Source organism: Cricetulus griseus, chromosome 5 (assembly GCF_003668045.3).
Source record: "Cricetulus griseus strain 17A/GY chromosome 5, alternate assembly CriGri-PICRH-1.0, whole genome shotgun sequence".
Taxonomy (NCBI): domain Eukaryota; kingdom Metazoa; phylum Chordata; class Mammalia; order Rodentia; family Cricetidae; genus Cricetulus; species Cricetulus griseus.
Window position 1 is genome coordinate 19,039,128 of NC_048598.1, and position 20,089 is coordinate 19,059,216.

Genomic DNA, 20,089 nt, shown 5'->3' on the forward strand with positions numbered 1-20,089 from the left:
TTCAGAATTCCCTGTGCTCACAACCTTGGATGAGTCATCAGTAAGCCCAGGACAACCAAGGGCTTCATGAGAAGGCTCTAAGAACAGTGGCCATGTTGGACTTCAGCATTGCTAGCCAAGGCTCCAATTCCAGCTGTTTCTGCCTCTCTGAGCTGAGAGTAAACATTTATGCAGAACTAAAGTTCAGCCTCAGAAACTACAAGCTCCTTCTTTTCATTCTACATCTGCTCTCACAAACCCGGTTTGATGATGTCACTGAATTATCATTTCGTCATAGCAAAGTGTTCTGCATGAAGATTTCTTGAGGTACTAATTTAATCCCAATCCAGTCTCTTCTTAGGTTGTCTCTCATCTTTGAAGCTCTAATATTTTCTTGGAAATATCTATCCTTTTCCATAACACTCGACACACTCAACTGAGTCACATGTCACATAATTAGTTTGTGAAAGAAATACTCATTACCCAACATCCCTTGATGGATGCACGGGGACTGTGAATCAAGCATAACAGAGGAAAGTTAAAATCTGTTTCAAATGGAAGAAGGGTCTTCCCTCCTCTGGTGGAAGGATGGCACAGAAAATTCTGGCTCTCAGAAAGCCATCTCCCCCACAGGAAGTCACTCTACATTTCAAAATGCAAGTGTCCTTATTTGATAGATTAAGAGAATTGGGCTAAAATATATACTAACCTTCTCTTCAATTATGATATTTTATGACCCCACCACACAATTAAAAATTAAAAACTTACTGCATAGACAAATGTCTTTAAATAGTTAAAACAGAAAACTCCTTACAGTACCGTGAGAGGTCTGCTAGTATGAATCTGGCAATAGCACAGGTTCAAAACCATTGTGCATCAATCGGGCTGCACCCTGTTCTAAGTTACTCCATGCAGCATGAAACACTAACAGTTACTTATTACTACTAATCGTTGTTATGCATGTGCCATATACAATGGTTCCTAGGGGGAGCATGTTTGTGCATGGAGTGGGGAGCATAGTCTACCAAGGGTGTCTTCCTTGATTATCCCCCACTTCATTCATTTTTGAGCCAGCATTTCTCACTGAACCTGGGTCTCACTGATTCAGCTAGGTCAGTCAGTAAGCTTCAGGGATCAGGGCTGGCTGTCTCCACTGTCCTACCATTATCCCCAATTCTGGGCTTTCAGGCAAACTAGCACACCCAACTTTCTATGTAAGTGCTGGGGATCTGAACTCAGGTCCTGTTTGTTATTGCCCTGAGTTAGCATAGGAAATAACAGGCACCACTATACGTCTTCATTCATAGATGTCGTTAGACTTTAAAATAGGGGCTTTTAGCCTGTGACTTACCCACGTGGTGATTTCATATCACAAGGCAGTACTTGACTCCGCTTGGAGTGGACTCCAAGGAGAATCCACCTGCCAAAGCAGGATTCTACACTTCCATTGGGCAAGGAAGTGACCAACACTGGTCCAGCACACAGCACAAAGACAGAGCTTACTCATGCACCTGAGAAGTATCACCTGTACACCTAAGTCAATAGGGAACACATGGTATAAGAATGCACCAAAACCACAGGAGCAGCCATGGTGGTGGTGGACGAATTTGATCCCAGCACTCAGTAGACAGGCAGGTGGATCTCCAAGAGTTCAAGGACAGCCTGGTCTACAGAGTCAGTTCAAGACAGGCTCCTCAGAGAAACCCTGGCTCAAAATCACACTAGATAGACCCACAAAGGATGAGACTCTCACCCATCCACAAAAGCCAAACACTGGGCACAGTGGCACTGATGAACCTGTCATCCATCATCCGCCATCCACCCATCACATGTGTCAAAGGGTTACCAGGCAAAGGACTCCGATTTCCCCTGGTCTTCAGCTCCATGTGGTCTCTATTGCTCTGGGGACCCACTCAGATGACTAGCCCTCTGAGCAGACCGAACCCATGAGCTTCACCTGGACTTGACCTTCTGCCAGACCTTCTGCCAATCTTCTTTCAGCTGGCTCAACTTTGAATGTCTCCAGCAGCTCTCAAGGGGAGGTCCTTAATATCTTACCATGCCAACAATAGCTCTCCCCGTCTCTTACTCTGCCTTTGCCTCCACTAAGGCATCTCTGAATGCCTCATCATCTTTAACCTCTTTGTAGCCATTCTGTAAATATTTGTTACTGTGTGAAGCCTAGTATGTGACCTGAGAGTGAGCATTAATATTTAAGATTAGAATGAAAAAACCTGTGATGGCCAACAGCCACTCAATCAGGTAAAATAGGAAGTACATGGTAAATAGCAAGCAAGGAAGCGCATGTGGCTGGGGAACTTACTGTTAGTCAGCAAATCCTGATTTTGTGGAAATGCATCAATGTCTCTGACACAGCACACCCATGCCAGTGTGCAACACAGAGAAATGCATTCAGAAAAATGCCTCCCAAAGCATTCAGCTGGGAAGCTGTTACGTATCACCCGTTCTGTGTGGTGGTGTCACAAATAGAACCCTATAAACACCAGAAAGATGCATAGCTGAGGGTGTGGTTAGGGGTACAACAGACCCTAAGCAAGAGGAAGGCCCTGAGTTCAAACCCCAGCACCAACAAGAAAGACAAAATGCACTAACAGAGAAGTCACTACTCTCAAGGAAACCACCGATACCAGCAGCCATTTGTATGGATACTTGGGCATATTCAACAAAAGGAAAAGAGAAGAAAATCATGAAGGAAGAGTTGGGCGGAATCACTCATTTTAATAAACATCCATCACCCACAATCACGATGAACTGGGAACTACCACACACTGTGTGCCAAACGGGTGATTCAAAGAACAAGTTCTGGAAGCCAAAATGTGTACCCAGAAGAAAGAAGCAGCTTTGTTTCTGCACTGCATGGATCTGTGAGTGACAAGTTAAAGCAAGAGATGCCCAGAACTGCAAAAATACCTTTGGCAGATTTGTGCTGACAATGGACTTCAAGTAGGAGAGGCCAGGAGCATAACTTCAATTTCTTCTCTAAAGAATAAAACCCCCTCATCAAGCCCATTATGAAGATTAAGTGAATACTTGCAAGGAATTTACAAGAAAGCCTGGCACGGTGGCCTCAATATGCTTTTAAAGATTGAAGACAGTTGTAAGCACCAAGGGCTAGCATGCGTGAAGCCCTGGATTCCAACAACAACAACAAAAACCCCCCAAAAAACCACACACACACAAAACAAAAAATGGACAGTGACTGGGCACTGTACGGTCTGAAAATTGAGGCAAGGTTAGCAATAATACATGCTCTGAAGTCGGGTGTTGGTGGTGCACGCCTTTAATCCCAGCACTCGTGAGGCAGACCCAGCCTGGTCTACAAGAGCTAGTTCCAAGACAGCCTCCAAAGCCACAGAGAAACCCTGTCGGGGGAAAAAAATAAAATAAAATACATGCTCTGAGGAAGAAAGGAAAACATGAGGTAGACATACACGCCCTCTCTACTTCTTGCCTCCTCCTGAATGACCCATCTGCCTTGCAATCATTCCTACTGCTACAGCTGTGAGCAAAACCCTTGCCACAACTGCACAGGGCAGTACGGCTCACACTATGGGGCAGAGCAGACAGAAGTCACTTCTTGTCAGATGTTTTTACACAGCTTTGACCACATGGTGACCATTGCTGCTTGACAAAGTTCCAGCATTTTGATATTGCAGACCACACTTCTCCTGCAGCCCCCCCCCCCTCAAGACAGAACTTCTATGGAGCCTGGCCTAGACCAGGCTGGCCTCTAGCTCACAGAGATCAGCCTGCCTCTGCCTCCCGAGTGCTGGGGTCAAGTGTATGGGCCACCATTGCCTGACTTTACTTTTATTTTGAATGATTCTCAATATTAATGCCTTTCCTTTCGGGAAATTTTCTATGGGCTTTGGTAAAGGATTAAAATGTATACACTGATAGCTTCCCTACACAAAATAATTCTTAGGGAAAAAAATCCCACCACTCTGGAACCAGGAATTCCAATGTACCCTCCTAATCACACCAAGAAAAGGGGAGTTAGACACACCTGATCCCAAGGATGAGATGCCTATAATTCAGACCCAGAGCCTGAGACCATGAAGGACAAGAGTTACAGTTAATAAATAGAGAAGTCAGAGTGGTCCGGTATGACGGGAAAAGAGTAAGACATCAGGACCTTCCCTTCTGGGAGAGTTTGTGAGGGGAAGAGGCCCACATAGTAAGATTAGGAAATTGGAGTATAGTGTCTGCTCCCCAGCAGTCTTTTTCCCAAGATAAGGCTTTTGCATAAGGGTTTCCATTTCCTGGGGGGCTTAAGGAGAGTTCCTGCTTGACAAAGCACTCAATCTTCTCTCTAGCAAGAGGAACTTATGACCCTTTCATTAATATATGACTGATGCCTATTGTCAAGGTCAAGGCTAGCTTCCTCAAGCCCTGACCTCAAACCACACCCCAGCTGACATGCCCCTTGCCTCCCATTTAATCCTGTGTGCAACTATACAGTATGAAGGGTATAATCTTTTCTCAATTAGATGCTGCTGGCGGCCATCTCAATTCACCCTCAGCTCCTGTTTCCTCCCCAGGCCCCCAGCATCAACTCTCCACATCCTCTCTGGGACCCAAACCCCTGCTGAAGCAGGTCTCCCTCTCCAGCAATTACAACAATGGGGAAATGGCTAATATACCTTGGAAGATCAACTCAAGATCAGCTTTGCCAGACACAAACAAGCCCAGGCTGGAGACAACCTCTGCCACTGTCTGGCTCTACAAAAGCCTCCTTCTGAGTTCTATTCTGTTCTCATTCCAAAGTTTATAATGAAAGACCCCTGCCCCTTAGCCCTTTCTTTCTCAAGTTTGTCTCCTCTTCCTCCTGTCGGCGGCTTCCCCGATCCCCACCCCCGGCGGCCTTCCCCCGCCACCCGCCGCACGCCAGGCCCGAGAACAAGCACCAGGTGGGCCGGCCCGAGAACGAGCACCAGGTGGGCCAGCCCGAGAACGAGCACCGGGTGGGCCGGCAGGAGGGCGAGCACCAGGTGGGTCGGCACGAGAACAAACACCAAGTGAGCCGGCCTGGAGCCCTGCCCCTGAGCCCCCGCCCGAAGAGAAACACTCTGTCCCAAGGTCTCCGCCCCCAAGGTCAGCCATCTGGACGCGGAGGGAGGGGGAATTGAGTCTGTTGTACCAGACACCAGACCTTGAGAATATGCTGATCTGGAATGGCTCTGTGTCTCATTTGAACCATCCAATAGAAATGATTCTGTATTTCGCCTCATTTGAAAGACTCTATGTTTCACCTCATTTGAATAACTCTGTACTTTGCCTCATTTGAATAACCCTGTATAGCGTCTCATATACATTGACCAATGAGAATAGCTCTGTACAATGCCTCATTAGAATTATCCAATAGAATCCCTGCTCCTAGCTTGTGCCTTTTTCCCTATATAAGGACCCCTTTCCCTTGGCTCGGGGCGCTTGGCCTCACAGAAGCTAAGTCGCCCGGGTACCCGTATCTCCAATAAAGCCTCTTGCGGTTTTGCATCCAAGCTTGTGGTCTCGCTGATTCCTGGGTGCGGGTCTCCCTCTACGAAAGTACCTCTTTGGGGGTCTTTCAATAATGCCCAAAGGAAAGGTCTTCATAGAAACCCTACCCTCTTATCAGCCTGCTCAGACACCTAACAGAGAATGGAGGGAGCCCGCCCTCAGCTTCCAGTCACAAATATCAAAGGATGGCTGCATCTGTGCCCTTCTTTGTGCTCCCCCATCCTGTTCATTTCCATAGCCATCTTTTATAAAGTACACCCATGTAGCACAAATTCTAATTGGTCTTACTAATAAAAACCGGGAGTCAGATCTTTCAGTTAATGCTGAAAGATCAGAAAAGCAGAGCAGCCAGCCACTAGTTCTTACCTCTACTGAATCCTCCAACTAAAGAGACCAAAGCATCCCTGCAAACCCTCAGACTGAATGCTCTGAGCTCCTGGCTCCTCCTGCCTTATATTCCTCTCTCTGTCTATCCACGTTACTCCTGTCTCCACTTCCCTAGTGCTGGGATCAAAGGTGTGAGCTCTGTTTCTCTTTTACAATGGATCAATCTAGTATAGCCCATGGTGGCCTTGAACTCACAGAGATCCATCTGTCTCTGTCTCCTGAACCCTGGGATTAAAAGTGTGCACCACCCACTAGCTAACTAGTGTGGCTAGCTCCCCACTCTGATCTCCAGGCAAGCTTTATTTGTTAAAGCACAAACAAAATATTGCCACACACCTACATTTAGATCTCATCTTTTTTGACTCTCAGAACTAAATGAGATGCTATCAGTCTTTAATGCCAATCTCCTCGGTCCTTAACCTTACATTCTTTATTGGGTCCCTTCTATGCCTCACCTCCTTATCCCCAGTCCTCCATCGGTTTCTAACCGTGAACACTCCCCTCTAAAGGAAAGGCAAGACTCACAGCAGGTACTCCGCTTGTAAACTGCCCCAAGTTTCTTTACAATACATATTTTGTGACTCTCTGGTTAGAGAGAGAAAAGTCAAATTCATTGAATAAATTCACCTTCTTAATATTACCTGAGAATACACCAAGAGTCACCCCCACACCTGAGAATACACCAACCGACTGCAGCATGCAAGCCAAGTCTGTGCCCTCTCCCTTCACCTCCTCCTGCAAATGGAAGTTTTATTAGGCAATACAGCCACATTTATAGACTTTGTATTGTCCGTGTAAGTCATATCAAAGCAGGACTGAATGGCTTGACAAAATGTGTCATATACTTCCTAAATTCTAAAACACTACCTGACTCTTTACGTAAAACCTTTGTTATCTAGACACTAAAAAAATACAATAAATCTTTCAGGTTTCCAAAATCCAGTAAGGTTTAAGAAGGAGATCCTATAAGCTCCTCACTGCGTTGGTTGTGTTCTCAGAACAAAGCACCTTCCCTTGGTCACTGTGTCCCCGATTCTTCCCTTTAGTGGAAGCCCAGTGGCTTTAATTAGCACATACTGCTAATGAAAAGAAATATATAAGAAAGAGACACTTCCTTTACACAGAAATGATGGATACCGAGGCATATTCAGCAAAAGGGAAGGAAAGAAAATCATGAAGGATGAGTTAAGCTGAATCACTCATTTTAATAAACATCCATCCCCCCACAAGCACGATGAACTGGGAACCACCACACACTGTGTGCCAAATGGGTGATTCAAAGTACAAGTTCCGGAAGCCAAAATGTGTATCTGAAGCAGCATGGTCTTTTCAAATGAGCAAACACAAAGAAAGCTCGTCACTGCCTTAGAAAGTGTATCCCCAGTGTGTCTTTTTAAAGATTCCGTTTTAAAAAAATGTTTAGTTAGCATACAAAATAATGAGCTTCATTATGACACAGCCAGGCCTCGCTGAGCTGTGTCATACATCATTGTACTTTGCTCAAATCCACCCCTTAACACTTATCCTCAGTAGACCCTTCCTTCCCACTCTTGTTACTCTTCCTCCCCACAGAGTCCCTTCTGCTTCTATGTCTAATATACTTATATAATATCACACACACACACCACATGAGAAACAATGTGATGTCTTCCTTTCCTTTGTGACTCTCCTTATCAGCCCTGCCCATCCCTTTTTGCTCCTTTTTCTCTGCATAAACTTCTCTGCAACTTTCATTTAAAAAATGTACTTACTTTTTAAACTTCATTGTGTCAACTTCAGTGAACTCAGGTTTGGGGACCATTTCTCCATCCATACCAGTGCTAAAAGCAGCATCTCCACTGAGCACAGAACATGGTCATTAGGAGGGATAACAGCAACTGCCACACTGTATTCACAGTACTTTTTGCTGTTGCTGTTCTGGGATGGATCCTACTAAGTAGTGTTCATACGCTCGAGCCTGTAGGGGACACCTTACATTCAGGCCACAACAATCAGGAACCTGAGATTGGTTGTAAGAGAATACCGTACACTGCTGGGCTGCATCTGCCTCCTTCTGGTATGATCATATAGGATGGGTGAGTATGAAGCCATGCTGTCTCATGTCATCACATGATGCTTCATATGATCACCTAAGTCATCAGGCTACATGTTCTTTGGGCACATGAGACTTCACACATATCAGCCATATGCGCTACCACTGAGTTACTGTCTTTACTCTGCAGCAATACTTCTGGATCGATAATAACAGGTTAAAAAAAAAAAGCCTTCTCTCCCCCCAACATAAGATTAATAAAACTGCATATATTATAAATTTATTAAAACATGTACCATATCAAAATATTCTTTTCTTTAAGGCAGGTCTCACAATTGTAACTCAAAGGGGACTGGAATCACACTGAAACTCAGGCTGGCCTGCAATAGAGGGCAATCCTTCAGTCTCAGCTTCCTGAGATTTCAGGCATGAACCACCACACCTAGCTTAAAACATTCTTTTACACGATCATCTCAGAAGTAAAATGTACATATTAATGACTACAGGATGCAGTCATATAAGCATTCCTGAGTGGTAGATGAACTAATTATAGGGATAAAAAGAAATACCACTGTTTCCCACACTCAGAGAAATCAGAAAAATGACAACAGATAATAAAATGTAGTTGTGGCAGCTCAAGCCTAAAGTCCCAACATTCTGAGTAATCTACAGCAGGAAGATTGTCACAAACTCAAGGTCAGCCTCGGTGTACTGGGAGTTTTGTGTGTCAACTTGACACAAGCTAGAGTCATCAAAGGAAGGAGCCTCAGCTGACGCAATACCTTCATGAGATCCAGCTGTAAGGCATTTTTTCATTTAGTCATCAATGGAGGAGGGCCCACCCCATGGTGGGTGGTGCTATCCCTGGGCTGCTGGTCCTGGGTTCTATAAGAAGATGGGTTGAGCAAGCCATGGGAAGCAAGCCAGTAAGCAGGATCCCTCCATGGCCTCTGCATCACTCTTGCCTCCAGGATCCTGCCCCATCTGAGTTCCTGTCCTGACTTCCTTCAGTGATGAATGGCAATGATGAAGTGTGAACCAAATAAACCCTTTCCGCCCCAACTTGCTTTTTGGCCATGTTGTTTCATCGCAGCAATAGAAACCCCAAGTCACTGGGCTATATAGTGAACTCCAGGCTAATCTAGCCTAAAAGGCGCTTCTCTCTCTCTCTCTCACTCTGTCTCTCACTCTGTCTCTCTGTCTCTCTCTCTCTCTCTTTCTCTCTCTCTCTCTCTCTCTCTCTCTCTCTCTCTCTGCATTTGTGTAATAAAACATATAATAAAGTAATAAAGGTCTTCCACTTTACGCTGATTACTGATGCAATCTGATATCCTGCAATGCATTTGTCATCATAAAAAGTTACTAATACAGGGCAATTTTTTCCCAATCCAGATTATGTGTACTTCAAAGAATGAAGTCAAGTTGAGACATCTTGATACATGTTCACATATATCCCTTAAAAAATAAATGTATTTTATAATTTAAAATGAAATTGGATAGAAAAGTGGTTCTTGTGGAAAACAGTAAGCAAATTTCTTCTGGTGGATTTTTATTGACTACTCCTTCCTACTGGCAACACATCCCCTCTCCCCATAATAGAATTACATACCTAAGAGCATCTAACTTCCCACATAGTAGAGATCTGTGAAAGAAAGGAACAAGGTTATGTAACAAATCAGTCTGCAGTCATTTGGGGTTCCTTTCCTGGTGTTAACAATAACAGATAAAATAACTATCTTTATTCTTTGGTGAAGCATTATTTTAAAAAGAACCTTTTGTTCCTCCATGCTACATCCTCTATAGAGAATCGCCAACATTCACACACACATACACAGAGAGCTAAATATCACAGTCACACTTGAGTATAACACTTCTGCAGAAAAGGACAGGGAAATGGAGTGACTATGGAATGGTCATGAACACAACACCAGGTGAGCATAATGTGCTCTCCTTCACAACTTTTAGTTACTTCCCTGTAGTTCTTCCTAGTCTTTTCACTTCCATAAGAAAGAGTAGCAATGAAAAACAGACCAGATACAAAGCCAATTCTCATATCATATAAGGCTCAAGTCCACATTCCATTGGGCATTACATCTCTCCAAGTGTTTTCATGATTACTGGACATAAGTAACATTTGATCATTCAAGGCAATTCACTGAATGGATACTCTAGTTCTTCATATCCTCAGTAACCTTCCTGTTCTGCACAAAGCAAGACATACTTGTGGAATGGCTCAGCAAGTTTCTAGAAGAATTTAAAAGACAATAATGTAAAATAGCATAAGCCAATAACTGTGTTAAATGCTTTATAACTTAAGCTCATTTAGTGTTTCAGACAATTCTCAACCAAGATAATATTATCACTGAAAAATTTTAATGTGATCCTGGATAAACATCATCTCTTCCTACATGGAAGAAAAGGGATTGAAATCTAAGTCTAGAGTATGCGCTTAACCACTCTGGAGATGCCTATAAAGTAAACACAGTCATACAGCTCAGGAGAATACCTTCACACAAATTTTGATTTGCATTTAGAAACAACTGAGTGCAGAATTAATTATAATAATGTTATTATAGGACAGTTGCAGATATGAGTGGACAAACACAGTGACTACAGGGGTAGCATGTAATTCTGAATAGTGTCCCGAGAGAAAGAGTAGAACTGGGGCTGAAGAGATAGCCCAGAGGTTAATGGGGACACTGCCCTTGCATGCACCAAAGTTCAGTTCCCAGAACCCACACTGGACTGGGCAACCCACAACCAGGAGATCTCCAGCTCCAGGAGATCTGACTCCTCTTCTGAGAGTCATGAGCAAGTGCCCTCAAGTGCACATACCCACACAAAGACGCATATACACATATAATTAATAATAAAATATTATCAAAGTATTAAAAGTTTACTTGTATGGGCAGATTGAAGATAAGAAGCTGCCACTAAGTGACACAGTGGGTGAGCAGCCATAACAAAGGTTAGACTCCAATCCAAAGCAAAAAGAGTAGAAGGGTGTCATCACAGAGGGGCTGATGGGATAACTAAAACACACAGAGAAACAGGAGATCATGCGGCAAGAAGGAATGGGCAGCACATGCCTCCAGCTACTCCAGCAAGTAGCCCTAGCCATTGCTCCCTATCAAGGGGAGGAGACAGAAGCCTCATGCCAAAAAAAAAAAAGTCTGATTGGCCCACTGAAAGAGCTGACCATCCTACATAAAGGATAAGATCTGAATTCTCGGAAGCCTGAAATCCAGCTTGAGGATTTCTTGGATCAGTGGCCCCTCTTATGTAAAAAGTCAACACTGGAGAGAAGATCCATGTTGTCATTCTTCATGTCTCACTGGGCTATGGAGGGGCAAAACTTTGAAAACCTGTTGCTTAAGTCTGAGCTACACCGGGCACCTCCCAACAAGAAGAGATCACAATTCAGAGAAGTGGGGTCAATCTGTCACAACTCAAGAGTGAGGGACAGCTGAAGAGGAGTCCCTAGGAGAGGGATGCCAAGAAGTTCAGGTAGTAGAAGATGAGCACATCAATAGTGAAAGGTAGGTGCCCATTAGTCCCGCTGTTGGTAACTACGAGCTGAACTCATCACAGTGGAGCCTCACTGAACTCCGACTGAGGTCAGTATTGGTCACTGAAGCCAGCCATCTTCCGTGATCTCCAGGGATAATGGGCAGAACTCTGGCACTCCAGCAGGGTCTCCGATTTCCATAGCCTCAACCCTACAGAAAGGATTTTAATGTTGAGTGAAATTTGAAGTCATGGAGACTAGTCCTCCTGGGCAGATCTCAGTGCTGTGCTAGTAATCCCTAGAGATGGAAGGGTGATAGAACATGCCTCACCCACAGGCTACAAGCTAAGTGTGGCCAGCAGAGGCTCCTCCTACCCACCTGCATGCGGTTTTCTACCCAATGGCCATTGGCAGTGTATTGGTTGGCTATCAATGTAAGCGTACTTCTCTACCTTGTTTAGTCTTGTGTTTTCCTTATTGCAGTGGTTTTCTTGCTCTTCTCCCAGTGTCACTGGGGATTCATCTCTCAACTGTAGGCTGCTCACTAAGAAGATCCCCAAATAAAATCAAAAGTGATAGCCATATCAACCAATACACAAATCATCCTTCAGAAAATACAGAGAGTTGAGGATATGGCTCAGTGGCCAAATACTTGCCTCACATGTATATTATATATCCCTAAGGTCTATCCCCAGTAGAACAAAATAAAAACATACAAACAGAAAAAAATCCATTCAATGAAATGATGTAAAACCTCCCAATCACAATTGTGCTCCAATAAACAGTCTCCTGTTTATTGAGGAGTCTAGAAAGTCTCATCTTGTCTTCAGGATCTTATCAAGGAACTATGACCTGAATACATTTGTAAATGTCAACCAATCAGGAATTGGCATAACTGAAGTCCTTCATGTGCATAAAATTAACCAGTCAGGACCAAGAACACTTATACACGTCACTTATGTAGATGGGCCAGAGTGGGGAACTGGGTGGGATCTTTGTCTTTGCCACCCTTATCTTTGTCCTTTCTGAGTGCATCATCCTTTTGTACCAATGGCCACCTCCTCCTGACTTGAACCTTATGCTTTCTTTCCTTCATAATTTTTATTTATTCTTAATGTATGGCCTTACTATATAGCCCACAGTTGCCTTGAACTCATGAATCCTCTTGCTCAGCCTCTGAAATGCTAGAATTACAGAATGTCATTGTTACTTTTCTATTCCTGTGAAGACACCATGACCAAAGAAAATTGAGAAGAAAATATTTAACAAAGGGCTTGCTTATAGTTTGAGAGGGTGAGTCCATGTTTTCACAGCAGGGAGTGTGGCAGCAGGCCAGCAAGCATGGTTCTGGAGCAGTGGCTAAGAGCTTGCATGTTGAGAAAACAATCATGAGGCAGAGAGAGAGAGAGAGAAAGAGAGAGAGAGAGAGAGCTGACAGGAAATGTGCTTTTAAAACCTTAAAGCCCTCCCGCAGTGACTCATTCCTCATGTTTTTTCCCAAACAGCTCCACCATCTGGTGACCAAGCATTCAGTATATGAACCTATGGGGACCACCCTTATTCAAAACACCACACAAACCACTGACCTACACCCATAGCTCCCCCTCCCACCTTTGGTTGTTGTCTTAATAAAGCTTTCCTTTTTACTTGAATTATTTTATAGTGAATTTTATTGATCCTGGCACATAGGATAAATTTCCTTAGCATTTGTAAATGAGGTAACATGGACACTCAAAACTACATGTGTCTTACAAAGTTCACAAAACCTTTATCAAGTAATGTGAGTGGAAATGCGATGTCCTTTTATATTTTCTAAAGCACAAGAAATCAAAATGGTAAGCCCTAAAAAGATACAGGATAATGTAGCGTGAATTCTAGTTGGTCTTAATAATAAAAGTCCAGACACAGATATTGGGCTGAAGATCAGAGAAGCAACGAGTTCTCACCTCTAACCATGTGATCCACCGAACCTCAGATTGCTCCCGACTGCACTGCTCCTCGGACTCCTCTGTCTCAACCAAACCTCAGACCCACTCAGCTCCTGTCTCCTCCTGCCTTAGATTCCTCTCTAGTGCTGGGATTAAAGGTGTGGGATCCTAAGTGCTGAGATCACCTTTGTGTGAGCTTTGTTTCTCTTTAAGACCAAATAAATTTCATGTAGCTCAGTGTGGCCTTGAACTAACAGAGATCCATCCGATTCTGTCTCCCCAGTGCTGGGACTAAGGGTGTGAACCACTACCGCCTGGCCTCTATTGATAACTAGTACGGCTAGCTTTGCTCCCTGATCTTCAGGCAAGCTTTATTTGTTAGATCATAAACAAAACATCACCACAGGAATATAAGAGACTAACACGAGGAATCTTTAGCTGAGGTAGGTCAAGTCCTAAACTCCATCAGTACGATTCCCCATATCAAACAATAAAGGGTCTTTTTTTTTTAATGACATATCTAAACAGAGACAGGTAGAATGCTCTTATAAGATCAGTAGACAGGAACAGGTACAAGCCCAGCTCTACTGGGTTCCATCTTGGAAAGAACTGTCCCTGGGAGAATTGTTCCTTGGAGATGCTCACAACAACCCTCTTCTGGAAATCAGCACAAAGACTATCAAAAATGTCTCTCCCCACAGATGAGCACATTCCTTCCCAGCCCCCACTGAACCTCGATCTTTACAATGTCCAGTATGTTTGCTTCCTTTGTAGTTTGAGAAAAAAAAAAAAAATCCTTGACTCAGTATTCATTAAGCCCTGGTGCTGTTTCTGATCTGCTATTTTAGAATATGGAACAACAGTCCCCATGAGAGTACCTTTAATTTCTTCTTTGTTTTGTGTTCATTTGGTGCCAGGACTAGAGAGGTAGTACACAGCCAAGGAATACTGCCAAGAGGAAGATGATCGCGTCAAGCTGGGGAATGAAATCCCTACTTTCTGTGTTTGGTTTTTACTTTCATGCGACACATGGCTAAAGAAGCATTTTAAGTCTCTCCAACGCTAGGGTGGATGGAGTAAGGTGACAGGTAAGAAGTAACAAGTTTAACTTAAAAAGAAAAAGGTAAATGCTGTGACTCATTGGTAGAACCCTTTGCTGGCATGCTTGGGGACCTGAGTTTTGCCCTAGTATCCCAATAATAAGTAAATAATAAAAACTTTTAAATGGAGGAATAGGGTTATCCTCTTCTTTTCGTCTTATTCCAATTTCACACTTGCTAAGTGGAAAGACTTTTAAGTTCTGAGCTTTAGGAAAATAAAATTAATTTGATAATAGTTTTCATTAAAAAGCAAGTGCTAGACTATTATGTGAACTTCTCCAGGGACAATATGAACAAATTCACTCATCCCCGCTAGGGCAACAATGACATATCAAAGTATCAATTCCATGGAAGTCCAACATGGCAAACCAGTGGCCTTATTGTGTGTATTTACAGATCAAGGGCGAAGGGTGGTACAACAGGGTGGATGACTCCCCAAACAGCTATACCACTAAAGTCACACTCTGGCCTGGATGGCAACTTCCCAATTACTGCAGAGGTAGAGTCCCCCACTCCCCATTCCTTCAATTAAGCTTCCATATGCCATATGTTCTAGCACCTCCCCAGACTACAAGACCATGTGAAGCTCGGATAGAATTACATACAACTGAGAAGAGTGGTTGAAATCTCCAGTAAGAGTATGTCCCCATCCCTACCCCCTTCTCTTACGAGGGAACATCAAGAGGCTCGATCTTGAGGGTGCAGGCAGTCACAGCTGCTCTGATGAAGGCAGTCATGGCTGTCAGAAATAGACGATAGCATGCAATGCAGACATAGCTAGTGTTTCCCTCTATTTTATTGTGTTTACCATATCTCCAAATTTCCCTACTGATATCTACCAGAAGGTAGCTCTACAACACACCACACTGTAGTCCTCAGGTTCTGTTTCCAGAATCACACAGCTCCCACAGAGAAGAGAAGCTTTGTAAATCATCTAATTCTTTCCATAAGAGAGAGAGAGAAAAAAAAAACTTTAACAAAAATAAATCTTAAAGAAGGTCCACAAGTCACGGCATCATCTAGAAATTTTTCTAACAGACGAGAACTGAAGTCTCAGGATATGTTATGAGATTTCTTCTCGAAAGACCACAGGTTAGAATTAGTAAATGGAAGGAAGAAGAAAGCAGCAATCATGGACGCTCTGTTATTTATGATCACCTTTTCATACTCTGGTTCTGGGGACAAAGCCTCACTGTGACCCTCAGGCTGTCCTGAATCTCTTGATCCTCCTGCATCAGCCTCCCAGACACTGGGATGATGGGCATGAGCCACAATATCTGGCTCTATAACCAGCTCTAGACCTCAGCTTCTGTTCACATTCCCTGTCTTTTGAAGGATGTTTGGCAATACTGGAAGAGATGTAGTTAGCCATGTGATCAGAATCCAATGTCCTCAAACACTCAGTTCCTAGGCTCTGCACAAGAGATCCAACCAGACCCCCCCACACACACACACACAGCTTTCTCATGAGAGATAACACATATGAGAACTCTTGCCTATCTTAGTTCTAGGTGCATGCTTCTCAGAACCACGCCAGGCATGCACCACATACCTGAGAAAGTTAGTATTCTGGCTTGACGATGCTAGTCCGGGGCAGTGCTGGCATTCATGATGAGTTATGAACATGACTTGTGTGTTCCACACTATTAAGTCCTGCTAAGTGGGGGACTGGGTGAGGGCAGAGACTGCTGCTTCTTCTTGTCAACGTTTAGTGCACAAATGAGTTGGGGAAAACACACAGCATTCTAGTGCCCATGGAAACCTGTGACCCATTGGGACTCGTATTTTACCCTTTGGTGAAGCTTCTAATGGAATGTCTGTGGCCAGCACAGAAATACTGAGGTGTGAGGTATAGTTCAGTGACAAACTCTTGCTATGCATGTTCAATCTCCACCAAAAAGAAAACTGCTGAGAGCTCTTAAAATAAGCCCTAATTAGAACAGGCTAGAAAACTACTAAGGGACTATCTGGACTTTTGTTGTTGTTATTGTTGTTGTTTAAAAGGAGCTTTGCAAACTACATCCAATACCATGTTCTAAAGAAAAGTACAGAAATAGACAAACTGGGCCCTTGAGTGGCCCAGGGGAGGAAGGCTTGCATCACGTGTTGTTTTTAAATTATAGGGCAATTGGGGCAGACACACATCACAGCTGCTACTCCATCTGCAGTCCACCCCACAGACAGAAGTGGATTCTCCTACTTACATCAAATGGAGCTGAACTTGACCCAGCGTTCTGATTACATGGTTCCCTGAAGCAGTCACTGAAAGGAAGTAGAAGGCCCATGGCAATGATCCGTGAGCAAAATTTTTCTGCTTCTTCTGGAGGCCCGTTCTCCTGCTGGCTGAACAGTTTCTCCAACAGAGTCCGCCCTGCGTAGGAAACAAAGTCATTAGAAGGGAGTTGGCAGATCACCTGGCTCAGAATTCTCCAGAGAGAGGATGGTAAACATCACCAGGGAGCAACAGTCTCCAGGGCTACTTGTGTGAAGAAAGTATCCAAATGAACAAAAACAGCAGGATGTGGTCAGACACCACAGGAAAGGATGCAGGGGTGCACTCTCCCAGGTTCCCAAAGGCCTCTCTCTGGCCTCAAAAGACAATAAAGAGCGTTACTGACTATACATTCTGCACGTGAAAGGAACCTCCACCCCTTGGGGATTTAATTAAGCAATTCTCCTTTCTTCTTGTTTACCTTCCAGGGGATTCTCTGAAGTAGTGAGTAACCCAAACTACCATCATTTGGGCCTAGATATGTCAGAGACTGACATTCACCATCTCATACCCAGTACTAGGGAAAGGCAGAGAGTGAGGCATAAGCAAAGGTATCAATCAGTCCATTTTTTAAAAAAAGGCAAGAAAGTTGGCCAGAAAATAAAAGTCACCCTGAAGAGGAAAAAGTTACAAGTGTTTTCAGTTGCTCCATGGAAACAGCTATGTGTGGGGTCTGGAAAGAAGGCTCAGTGGTTGATGGAGCTTGCTGCTTTTATAGAGGACCCTGGTTCTGTTCGCAGAATCCACATGGTGGCTCACAACCACCCATGGCTCCAGTTTCAGGGAATCCTCTTTCGGCCTCTGCAGGCACTGCACACATGTGACATACAAACATAGATGCAGGCAAATCACCCATACATAAAATAAAACTGAAAGTCTAAAGAATTTCTAAAACAAAAACCAGTTCTATAGAAGGTCTAAAATGTAAATCTTTTGTTATTTCTCCAGAGAAGAGAAGTACCATTAAAGAGGGAGGATGCAGCAGAAGGGGAGCTTCTAGAAGCATCAAGACAGGCAAATGGCAAAACATATGGAATAAATGTCTGTGGACTACTCAGAAACAAACTAGACATCTATACTATAGCCCATCCCTGCAATTTCAGGGAACATCAAAATAGAGGAGCAAGAGCACTGTAAGAGTCAGAGGTCAGGAGGACTAGCATAAATCAGTGTCACCTAGTGATGGGGAATGTACTGTGTATGTTTATCTTATTGATTGTTAAATAAAATACTGTTTGGCCAATGAGACAGCAAGTTAGATGGAACTAGGAGTCAAAGAGGATTCTGGGAAATGTAGTAGAGAAGTGGTGATCCAGGCAGGAAGTGACATAGCAAGGAGACTCATATTTAAGTGAAGGAGAAACAGGAAGGGTCCTCTTTTCCCCTCCTCTCCTGCTCCAGCAGCACAATGTGATCCACCGGCAAGGAGGGACGCCAACAAGGCGTCTGATAAGTCTTATAAAATATATAGGTTTATGATAGTTAAGACTGAGCTAACAGATGAGAAGTCCTAGTCATTGGCCAAGCAGCTTTGAACCTAATACAAGTTTCTGTGTATTGATTTGGGCCCTAACTCAGGCGGGCGGCTGGTGTAAAGCTCACTCATGGCGGTGGGGCTCAGGCGGCTTTTGGCAGAAAGATTTATCATAACAACCTAGGGATGACAGTAAGGGACAGCTGTACTCAAGAACTCACTGCAGCTATGGTTGCCTTCATGACATCAAGTCAGTCAGTGTTCCAGCAAAGATAGCAAAGAGACCCGATCCATCTCCTAGAAGCTGCCATCCGTTGATGCCTGCTAAGGGGGACAGGCTCAATTTTCTTTAGGAATGTAGTCCCTGGAAGACTGACCATGCTCCACACTCTTATGAAATAATCAAAATATACGTGTGCATGTATGAAATTCGGAAGAAAAACTAAAACACTGTAATTATGAAAAGATTGACAATTGAGGGAACCAGTGGAAGAGAAAAACTGGAAACCCCAATGACCATGGGTTGTATGTAACTAAACAGCAGAAACAGCAAAAGCTATACCATCTCAAGGTACTAGAGAAGGTGGGTCCTGTGTAAATGATCTAGAAAGGATGGATGCTTTCATGGTTCAGGGCCTTGGAACCCAGAATCTCTCTAGGTCTCTTGCCCCCTCATTCTTCTGAGTGCCCCCCCTTCTCTTCCTTAATAAACCACATCTAATTCTATTGTTCTCTGTGCTTCCCTGGCCATGCTCTTTCTTTCAGAACACAAGTTCCTGAAAATCCACATGTGTACCCTCTGGTCAAAGCCTGTAGCTCGGTAAGATATTAGCAACAGACCCTAGAAGACTAGGTCCTCCTCCTGGTCCATGCCTAGACCTTCCTTGTGCCTTAGAATCATCTTAGAAGAACAAAGTGATTGGCACCACTACACCACTGGTCACTATTTGAGTCTAAAGATAGACAGGCATGAGAGTCAAGGGTCCAGTCCTTGATGATTTTTTTAACTAATACATAGAGTACTGTTCTGGTGAGCTGGATGAATTTCTGTCCCACCCTAATCTTATGTACTATTGAGAACAGACTTCGGGTCGACCAGAAGTTCCTCTTCAGGTGGACTAGAAACTGGTTGGACTAAAGATAGCTGCTTAAGTGTCAGACCACTTTAAACTTCATCATACTCCTTTGTGTGTTAAATGGCACGCCCTCTAGTGCCACAACAGTTGACAGCTGTCATGGCAGTGACTAGAAATATTATAAAAGGAGAGAAAAAATTGTCATTCAAATTCCTAGAAAACCTCTTACAAGATCCATAAAAGACATGAATATCCCTGTCTTTATTCACCTATGCCTCCCCTTCACTTCTTTTATGACTTAAATAAAGCCTCTCCCTCCTAAAGGTTAAGAATTGAATTTGCAACTTTATCTCCCCTTTCAAATTGTGGCCAAAAGTAAAAGTCTCCCTGGCTCCCCATTGGGCACCTGATCTTGTTATAGGTTCCACAATTCTGGGAAATAAAAAGGATCCAGTTTCAGGTCAAAATCTAAAATAAACTCTTAGCACACCAAGCCTTAGAAACTCAGAAACTCATGTAACATTTGTCTATATCTGCAAACTATAGCAGAAGGAACAGAGAAATCTTCCAGATACCCTCCAAGTCACAACTGTCTTCAGTTCTTGAGTCTTTTTGTCCCCCTCAAGAATTTATCTTTCAACTTTAAACCAAAAACAAGCATCCTGAAAACCTTCTGTGAGCCCCTTCCCACCGTTGTAGATCCCTCTATAAACTCTTTCATGTTAACAGACCGTTTTACTTAAATGATTATGAAATCTTTTCTGTTTAATATCTATTCCTTTGCTGAAGTCATACATTTCATGAAAGCAATAC

At 43.5% G+C, this 20,089-nt stretch overlaps 1 protein-coding gene across 2 annotated transcripts in view; it reads right to left on the reverse strand.

The window, feature by feature from the left end:
* The window catches only part of Fmn2 (formin 2), a 291,955-nt gene that overhangs the window by 243,173 nt on the left and 28,693 nt on the right, over positions 1–20,089 (reverse strand). For both annotated transcript variants that reach the window (XM_035444830.1, XM_027418908.2), the window contains exon 2: positions 16,659–16,825. In XM_035444830.1, the coding sequence (XP_035300721.1) occupies positions 16,659–16,825 (167 nt within the window). The remainder of the gene's footprint in view (positions 1–16,658; positions 16,826–20,089) is intronic.